The sequence below is a fragment of the Plecotus auritus genome (genome assembly GCF_963455305.1).
Source record: "Plecotus auritus genome assembly, chromosome: 9".
In the NCBI taxonomy this organism is placed as follows: domain Eukaryota; kingdom Metazoa; phylum Chordata; class Mammalia; order Chiroptera; family Vespertilionidae; genus Plecotus; species Plecotus auritus.
The window spans coordinates 4,987,147-4,996,669 of record NC_137783.1 but is presented as its reverse complement, the minus strand read 5'-3'; the positions used below and the strand labels follow the sequence as shown (position 1 = coordinate 4,996,669).

The following is a 9,523-nucleotide window of genomic DNA, read 5'->3' as shown; positions in this document are numbered from 1 at the left end:
GCTGAGGCAGCCAATCAATGATCCTCATCACTGATGTTTCTCTCTCTCTCCCCCTCCCTCTCCCTTCCTCTCTGAAATCAATTTAAAAAATGTATTTTAAAGAAGATATTCTTGCTTAGGATAAGGCCGTGGTCGGCAAACTGCAGCTCGCGAGCCACATGCGGCTCTTGGGCCCCTTGAGTGTGGCTCTTCCACAAAATACCACGGCCTGGGCGAGTCTATTTTGAAGAAGTGGCGTTAGAAATTTCAATCGTTGTACCGTTGCTATTTGGCTCTGTTGACTAATGAGTTTGCCGACCACTGGGATAAGGTGAAGTTAAAAGGTAATTTAGCAGAAAGTATCATAGGACAAGGCGGACAGGGCAGAATTCATGAAAGCAAACGATTTAAGTTTAAATGTATGGACTCCTCCCCCGTGAGTCACTCAATGACTTAATGAACTGCATTCCCACCTGCATTTAAAGGTTCTGCTTCATGGACAATGCAGGAGCCCCATCTGGTTACACACAGGGGCAAGAAAACCCACGAGATGGTGTCCGTCTCTGAGCAGGAGGCAAGGCCATGTACCCCGCTGCGACCTGTGCAAACGCCCTTGGTCACGCGCGCCCGTGTGGCCGCTGCCTTGTTGACAGGCCAACAGCAGGGAGGCAGCCCCTCGCGCAGGGCGAGCCCCCCCCCGAGCCGAGGGTTTCCCGTCTCTTAGCTGAATGGCGGACTGTACCCTTTCCTTACTACCACCAGGCACTGTGTGGGCCCTAACCACCAGGCCAGTAGGCTGGGGAAAGTCAGTGACCATAACAGGGCCATAGGGACCCCCAAAACCTAAGCAGCATGGAGGGGAACTCGGCCATCCTGTGAAGGGCATGCGTGACACAGGCCTTATTTCTTAAGTAACGTAGACTCAGGATCAGAAATGCTGCCAACGTGTTCATGGGCCTCGGGATGTTGTCAACCTGTTTAAGGCTACATCAGCGCTGTCCACAGAGGGCTTACAACACACTGTGATAGATAACGAAGCCACCGACACCCTCGGCCGTGCCCCGCCGTGTCCCGGCCGCCCACTGCCCAGTGCCGCGGAGAGTGCCCGCTGTGCCAACTCCTTCAGGCCGCTGCCTCTGCAGTGCTTCTTCCTGGGAGCACGCGCCGCGCTCACTGGATCCGAGCGCCCTGTCACCTCCGCGACCCACCACTAGGTGCGTTCCCGCGCTGCAGGGGCCTCTGGCCAGGGAGGGGAGCCACTGGCCTGGTCTGAGCTGCTGTGATGGCGCTGTGGATTCGCTCCACCACAGGTCTCCCTTTCCTGACGCCTGCCGATCCTGACCAGCTACAGGAGCCCACATTATGAAAGAGACGGAGTGAGTTAATTGCGGTCACTAGGTTTACCTTCCCTGTAAAGACACACCCTTTTTCGCAGCGCCGTTAACTGCATTGGTTTATTGCGTTCTATTTTTTGGGGGAAATGGTAACACGTCTTTAGCACAGCTTTGTGGGACACGGCGACAGGAGGGGGCCTTTCCCCCCGCGTCCGCGGGGAGGCCGGGCCGCGAGCCGCTCGGCTGTAACGAAGTATTTCCTGCACTAGTTGGGCACCACGCTGAGCTGTTACTAATTTCCTCCTTTCAGTGTAGGCAGCAATTCACCATTTTCTTTCAGTTCCTAGAAATAAAAAAGAAAACAGTCACATGTACGGGTACCTGTGAAAAACCATGAGGTGAGAGACGCATCTGTATCAGAGAACCACACGGAACGCCAGCCTGCCAACCTCCAGCTAAGCATGGAGCCACACAGCGTTCAGAGGACACTGTCAGGTTGCGAAATTCAGGTGAGAAAGGCTTCCGCAGCCGGCAGAGGGTTCAGCCTTAGCGAATCCAGCGACTGGAGCAAACAGCGAGGCCTCCTGCTTAAACAACACAACAGAGGGAGGCGGGCACCGTGAGGGACCGAAGGAAAAGCTCTGCGACGTGAGCGTCCGCTCAAACCTGCACACGGCACCTGCCGCCCCGCCACGCTCCCCACCGGCAGAGCCACAGCACTGCTGCGTGAATGCAGCGAGGCCAGAGACAGCACGTGCTGCAGAACCTCCCAGAAAAGCTGGAACACTGCCATCAGGTTTAGAGGGTGACCAAGGGACCAAGTTTTCTAGTTTAAATGAACATTTAATTTGATGTAACGTGTCAGGTTCTTATGAAGCAGCCTGACCACCCATCAATAAGCCGTGGGAGCGCCACTCTGGGTTAGACCTGGGAGGGGAGATCCTGTCACACGCTCTCGGCCAGCCCACAGGGATGTCTTGGGATCCACCACCCACAAAACAGCAGCCGTCCGCTGCACCAAGGACCCGCAGGGCTGTCCGAGCACACGCCCAGGAGGCCGGCGGCCCTCGGGTAGATCCGGATGGAGGACGTCCTGGCTGGGACATGGCAGACAGCTCGCCTACTTCTCCATGGCTGTGAGCCCTCCTCTGACGGGGACGAGGCCTCTCTCAGGCTGCGCCAATGGAGCAGTGCGCTGGCCCAGCGGGCAGTTTAAAGGGCAACCAGGTCTAACTGCTCGGACTCCAAACTCTCTCCAGAGTGGGCTCTTCAGAGCTGAGACTCACTCATGCGTCCACACTGCTCAGCAGCTAAGATTCTCGGGACGTGAGACTGACGGGGTCACTGACTCACTGGTTCATCAGGTCCATCACCCATTCACCAGAGAAGCGCTCTGCTCCTAAAGAGGCCAGAAGAGAACCCCGGAACGTAACCCCGGTTTTAACTGAACTACAGATGAAGAACCCCGCTCTGCAAGAAACACACCAAAATGCCCACCCAGGAGCTGCTCCCAGTAACCTTCCCAAAGAACCAACCTCCACACTCCTGCTCCCAGCAGGGGAGCATCAGGTCGCATGGCAAACACCCTGTTCTACACCTAGAAGCAGCTGCGTGCCGCTCAGCTGCAGAATTCAATGAGATTTATTGATTGCATCTTCCCAAGAGTTACCAATGGCTAAGGTACCGGCTATAAAACATTCAGACAAGAACAGGCTCTGGAGAATCTGGGGTCTGAAGACTCTCTGTGTTTTACAAAAATAAAATAGCTGTATAAAATAACAGATGCAGATCTATTTCTGTTGCTTCAGGGCTATTCAAAAGCCTCTAAGTGAGAACTTCCTTTCCACCAGGAGTAGACGGTTTACCGGAACAATGCCTCCCTGGCTGGCTTGAAGTGTGACGTCAAATCTGGAAGCCTGCGCAGAGCACAGCCTCTGCACTCCAAGGCCATGCTTATAGACCTCCGGCCACAGCGCCGACGTCACGCAGGTCCTGCTCGGGTTCCTTCACGTTACCAAGGGCGACTTTCCAGCTTTCATCCTCCCACGTGACCAGAACCACTTACTACCTGCCGTCCACTTCGGCCAGAGATGTGACCTCGGAGGAGTCCAGGCAGAGGACGAAGGCCTGGGTGGAGGAGCAGCTCGCTGCCTGGCCACGCCCTGCCCAGGCCCTGCCGTACCCACCACGGCCCCCACTACAGCACCTCCACCCCAGGGGCCAGGGTCCCTCAGCAGTGTCTGCAGCACACAGGTGCCATAGCACCTCTAGACTTTAAATTCTAGAAGAAAAGTCATGGCCAATGAAAATTCAACCGGGGTTTAAGGCCAACAAAGAAGGAAACGAATCCCTGAAGACGTGTGAGAAGTGGTGTCCCCTTGACATGCGCTCACAGTCTGAGAAGGAATCGACTTTGTAGCATCTGAGACCCAGGGGGTCTGGAATGGCCTAACGCAATCCTGCATTTCCCTTCAGGAACTAGGCAGTGACCACAGGCGGGCTGGCACTGCGACTCAGGCTCCCGCCCACGACCTGGTGTCACCCAAGAGCATGTGAGTGAGGCAGAACAGAGGAACACGAGAAAATCTACCTATAATAATAAAGGCGTAATATGCTAATTAGACTGGACATCCTTCCAGATGTCCTTCCAGGACGAGGCCGGGGCTGCAGCCGCGGGACCGAGGCAGCCGCTGCAGCTGCGAGGGAGGGATCTGGAGTCCGAGCGCCTACTCTTCCACAAACTTCGTGCATCGGGCCTCTAGTAGTAGAATAATTACAACAACGTGAGTCTAAGGCACAGGAGGACTTCAGGAGCAGAAGCAAACATTTCTGGCTGCAACACTCTAGGTCAGTGGTCGGCAAACTGCGGCTCGCGAGCCACATGCAGCTCGCGAGCTGCGGTTTGCCGCTCTGTTGACTAATAAGTTTGCCGACCACTGACCTAGACTCTCGATTCCAATAATTACAGGCTGTTGTTGTTCCCGGTGATTAAGCCCCTATCCCAGTGGTCGGCAAACTCATTAGTCAACAGAGCCGCAGTTTGCCGACCACTGCTCTAGGTGATGCCCAGACAAGTGCGACCCTGATGGACACAAAGAACAGACTGAACTATAGAACGAACGTGCAGGCCACCCAAAGCAGAGGCGGCGGCGAAGACGAGCTGAAAACATGCAGAAGTTCCACCGGACTGAGCGCCGTGGGAGAAAACTGAATCGGGAGCATGGCGGCAGGGTAAGCTCCTCTGAGCACCACGTTCCGGAGACTGGGCTTGGGCGGCATCGCTCAGGGGCTGGAGGGGCTCCCGGAGCAGCAGCCAGTGTCGGGTCAGGCCCCACCGTGAGGCAGAGCCGGGGGCTCAGGTGAGCGGTGGGGACGGTCTGACATGGCAGTGACGGGGAGATGACAAGCTATGACCGCCCAGACAGGGTAACATGGTGTAGAAGTGCCTGGACGTGAGGCCAGAAGAGAAAGGCGGCCAGGACAGCCCGAGTTCCTGTTCGAAACGGGACTCTCGTTTCCCAGCTCTTCGGGGCGCCCGGGGGCACGGAACTCACCTTAACGATGTCCAGCCCTCCGACGAGCTCCCCCTTCACATACAGCTGCGGGTACGTGGGCCAGTTGGAGAAGCTTTTCAATCCCTGCCGCACCTGCGGAAACCACAGGAACCCTGACAGCTGCCCCTCAGGCGCAAGGGCCGGAGAGACCAAGGACATGAAAGACAGAACTTACTTCCTCATCCTCCAGTATGTCAAATGTCTCATACTCCACACTGCAAAAGGAGAGAACATTTTAACAGACAAGTCAGTTCTAAACAGAAACTGTAAACCTACTTCGGGCTTTTAAAACAGTCAAGAACATAAACCATTTTGGTGCCAACGAAATTTACTGTAGAAAAACGGAAATGATTTTACTTCTTAATCCGTCTGGTACTATTCAGAATACGTCATGCCAAGACACAAATGTGTCTGAATTTTTCTCTAGGCAATATTAGGTTGCACAGGGGCCAGCAGACTTTTTCTTAAAGGGCAAGAGAAACATTTAGATGCCGCAGGCCATGGCCGGAGGCTGCTGGACTCACCGGCCAGGACACCCTCACTGCCAGAGACGCCTTGTGACCTGGGGATGGACTTACGCCAGGACGGGGCTGTGCTTTAACTGCGTGATGGTCAGGGAATCAGTCGGCGTGGGACCAGGCGTGAGGATCTTATGTGCAGGTCCAAAAATTGGCCAAGAAAACGCCACATACAAAACCTGAGGCCACCCTCAAGGGAAACTTTGGTTACTTCGTAAACAAGTTCCCAAGAAATCTATCCATGGCGCAGAAATACTCAAAAAAAGACGACAGGATTAGCCAGCAGCAAGTACCAGCAAAGAAATGTTTGAAAGAGCACAAGGAAATTAAAAAGGAATTAAAAAGGACCTTCAGGGTGAACTAAGGGAGGCAGATCTTCAGCTAAACAGTCTGATAAAAAGGGCAAATGACAGGCCACCTGCCAGTGACCTAGCGAGTCCGGGGCCCAGGGCATGGGTCAGAGTCCCAGCAGTTCTTTGTAAGGGACCATTCACACCTCAACACGCACCTGGGACTCCGCCCTTGTGGCGAGTTAATCTGGACTAGCAATATCCAGGAGAAAGGACAAGGAGCCGGGCCTTCTTTCTCCACACCACGACCCCCCAAGTTCACGGTGTTCCCGCTACAGAGCCGCAGAGGCTCCACGGGCACCCACCACAGCACCATCCTGTTTACCAGGTTCGGGCCGTGGGACACTGTCTCCCACGGAAGCCCAGCCCCCCAGGAACTGCCCTCCCATCCCATCTGGACTGACAGATACAGGACAGAAAGCAGACAGGGAGACCTTCCCAAATCTGCAAGCTGTCACGTCCTGGCTCATGAACCAGCAGAGGGTGCCCCAGGGACAGGCTGGGGCCAGGAAGGAATGGACTGAGTGTGCGTCTCCGTGGAGCTGTGGCCGAGGGAAGACAGAGGAAGGGCCGTAAAAATAAGGACCAAAACCAAGCCAGCTGTCCTCCATCCTCAGGCAGAGTGAACCAGAGGGCTCAACACACAGGACATAGGCTGACCAGACTCTGCACTGTGAAATGCCACCATCATTTTTTAAAATCTATCATTTTTCTCTTTATGTCCCTAAAATTGTATGTAAACCTGTACTATTCGACTATTTCAGCTCTCCCCAAGAATTTCTAAATATTTCGAAGATTACTTTCCCTATAATTTCATAGGGCTGCCTAATTAACTTAAAGCTATGATTAGAAAACTTATATTAAAAAGCAATTGTGAAATAAAATAAGCAAAAACACATGACAAACTCTACAAAACATGAGTAAATATCCCCGAGTGGTTTTGTTCTAATTTTTTAAATTGAGGTGTAATTGACATATAAAAGTGGTTGTTTTTAACCATAAAAATCAATCACAATTTTCTCACCTGACAGCTTATCACTGAGCAGATCAAAAGCAAGGACCTTGCATGTAATTTACCCTCCTCCTCAGATCCATATAATCGACCTTAATACTTACCCCATCTGCTTTATGGACTATTTAGACACTACAATGTTTTTAAAGAAAATTAAAACACCTATAATTCACTTTCTCCAAAATATCTTTACACCTGGTAAGAACTCAGTTATTAACTTTCCTCTGGGAGAGTAGACCAATAGTTATTTCATTGTTGCCTGAGAAACTCCTTAATGTTACCAGGAGTTTGGCCAGAACATTCTATTGTAATCTAACTTAAAGCATTTACAAAACAGTATAACAAAAATACATAGATAAAAATGCATGGATTTAGACAGAACTGAGAAGTTAGAACTTCTTAAATAGACCATTTAAAAATAAGACTGACTTACCCAGTACTATTTAGTATTTCCAGAATCTGTTTGCTGAATCCACACTTAGCTTCCTAAATGCAAAGAGAAAGAGTGAAGATGCACGGCATTTCCCCACGGCCCACGGCATGGCCCACGGCATGGCTGTCCCTCGCTCTGTCCTGGGACAGCTGGTGGGCGAGTATGAGCCTCAGGGCCCTTCACATCACAGGGCAGTCAGGGGTGAGGGCTCAGGGGGCACCTCCAGTACTGACCCTGAGACATCGGCTCAGACGCACCCCCCTTTCCCCCCCAGATTCACTTCGGTCTGTAACCACGGGGAGGGCGTGTGTCTAGTAGCTTCTAATCTTTGTGGTCAGAAGTCCCTCGAGTAAACCCCCATGCTCTCCGGAGATGTCACTCATGCAGACCATCTCGATAACTCGACCTTTCACCATCATCATCCCTTTCCTGTTCCATCATTTTCCTGTCCCAAACTTCTTCAAGGTTATGGAAATGTTACACTTTTTTCATGCACAGAATCTCAAATCCCCTCAATCCTGAGGGAAGACTTAGGGCCACACAAACACCTTAATGGTGCTAATAATTATGTTCCCAAATGCACGAATACTGTCTGGGCTTCCAGAAAGAAAAAAAAAAAGTGTTTGAGAATAAAAATAATCACCAAAAAGAAAAGATGGCTTTCCCGCTACTGGGAATGACTAGCTTGCTCTGTTTGTTTTAGTAAGTACAGTGGAGCAGTCAAAGAATCTAGGTCCTCATCCAGGGATCACATGTTGAAATGTATCTGACCATTTCCTAGTTGTCCTGCTTTCATTATAAGAGTTATGTTAACTGATTCCTATGTAAACTAACTGGTGTCACTGTGTTAGTTCTATTAACTCCCACAGTGATGGCGACCTCGGTCTCGCAGCCGCTGTGCGGGCGGCACCAGGCTCTCCGTGCACCAAGGGAAAGCGAGGATCTGTGAAGTGACGGCAAAGCAGCCCCAAGAAGCATCCGCCACAAGTGACAATCGCGCTGACACCAGAGCGCAATGGAATTTGGAGGGAAGTCGGGAAGTCGGATGTGTCAGCGGCTCTTAGCCAGTGAGGGGCAGACCCTTTGAGGATTGATGAACACTTAAGAACTCTCTTTTTAGAAAAACAGGAATATGCAGTTACAGAAAAGGAAAAAAATTGCCGAAACGATTTCATTCATCACACAAGCACGGGGCACACAGGCGGCAGCAGGGGTCACACTTCAAGGACGATCTAAAGCCGCAAGCCCGAGACCCACGAGGTTCCCGGACCCAGGAAGCAGGAACCAGACTGCACTCTGTGGGCTCAGTCATGGTCCCGACAGCAACTCACAGACCAGGAAGTGAGAACAGCGCTGACCAGGGAGCCGACAGCCTGGCAGCAGAAAGAAACGCACCCACTGCGTGCGATGCTAGGACAGAATCAGAAAACGCAGATGGCTTGGTCTGATGTCCGTAAGCACCAATGAAGGCCCAGAGAACTTCCTGGCGCCTCCGCGGCTCCATTAGCTAAAGCGGGAAAAGATGGAAAATGTCCCCCTGCTGCACGTTAGCACCGAAAGAAATTACAAGTAAAACCATTCGGAGTTCTTTACCTGTTTGTTTCCCTTCATAAAGAGCATCACGGAAGCTTTATTTGTCAGTACTTTGAGCCTAAGGAGAGAAAATTGATATGAAACGGCTCAGCTCAATTATTAAGCCCCACTTTCGCTGCGCTTCAGGAGCAGCGTGCAAGCCGAGGGATAGCGGGAGGATGGTTCACAGCTCTGAATGGCATTAAACAAGCAAATGCATTGACATTTCCTTTATTTCCCTCTCTCCCTAAGCCACTGTAAAACACAATGTGGCTTTTTAAGGCAAAGAATGTTCCTTCAAGTTGCAATTTAAGCCCATCAACTCACAGTTCTAAAAAAACAGTAATACCCAATTCAATAAGGAATTGTTTGATGAGGGGCCCATCCGGAACCTCCAGCACTCCATCCTGCATGCTTCTCTCATCCTGACGCTGCGCATGGCTCCACAGGCTCAGTGCCCACAAGGACACCACTAACACCAGCTGCTACTTCACTTCAGGCTGAATATGTCGCACAATCTTTCAACATCAGGAGCGAACTTGCTGTCAGAATGTGCACCATCTGCATATTAGCCTAGAGCAGGCGCCCTCAAACTACGGCCCGCGGGCCACAGGCGGCCCGCCGAGGACATTTATCCGGCCCGCCGGGTGCCGCTGCCTGTCCTGCTTAGCAGCCGACTCGTCCCGGGCCCGCAGTGCGCATAGGAATTTGTTCATAGTTTTTTTTTTTAAACTATAGTCCGGCCCTCCAACGGTCTGAGGGACAGTGAAC

General features: G+C 51.9%; 1 protein-coding gene across 3 annotated transcripts in view; it reads right to left on the bottom strand.

The window, feature by feature from the left end:
• Window positions 1-1,415: 1,415 nt before the first annotated feature.
• Window positions 1,416-9,523, bottom strand: part of GLRX3 (glutaredoxin 3) — a 28,607-nt gene continuing 20,499 nt past the window's right edge. For 2 of the 3 annotated variants that reach the window (XM_080642073.1, XM_080642074.1), the window contains 5 exons: window positions 8,774-8,831; window positions 7,181-7,233; window positions 5,043-5,082; window positions 4,868-4,960; window positions 1,416-1,656 (listed from right to left, as the gene is read on the bottom strand). In XM_080642073.1, the coding sequence (XP_080498199.1) occupies window positions 1,606-1,656; window positions 4,868-4,960; window positions 5,043-5,082; window positions 7,181-7,233; window positions 8,774-8,831 (295 nt within the window). In that variant the 3' untranslated portion in view covers window positions 1,416-1,605. The other variant, XM_080642072.1, reaches the window with a different exon arrangement.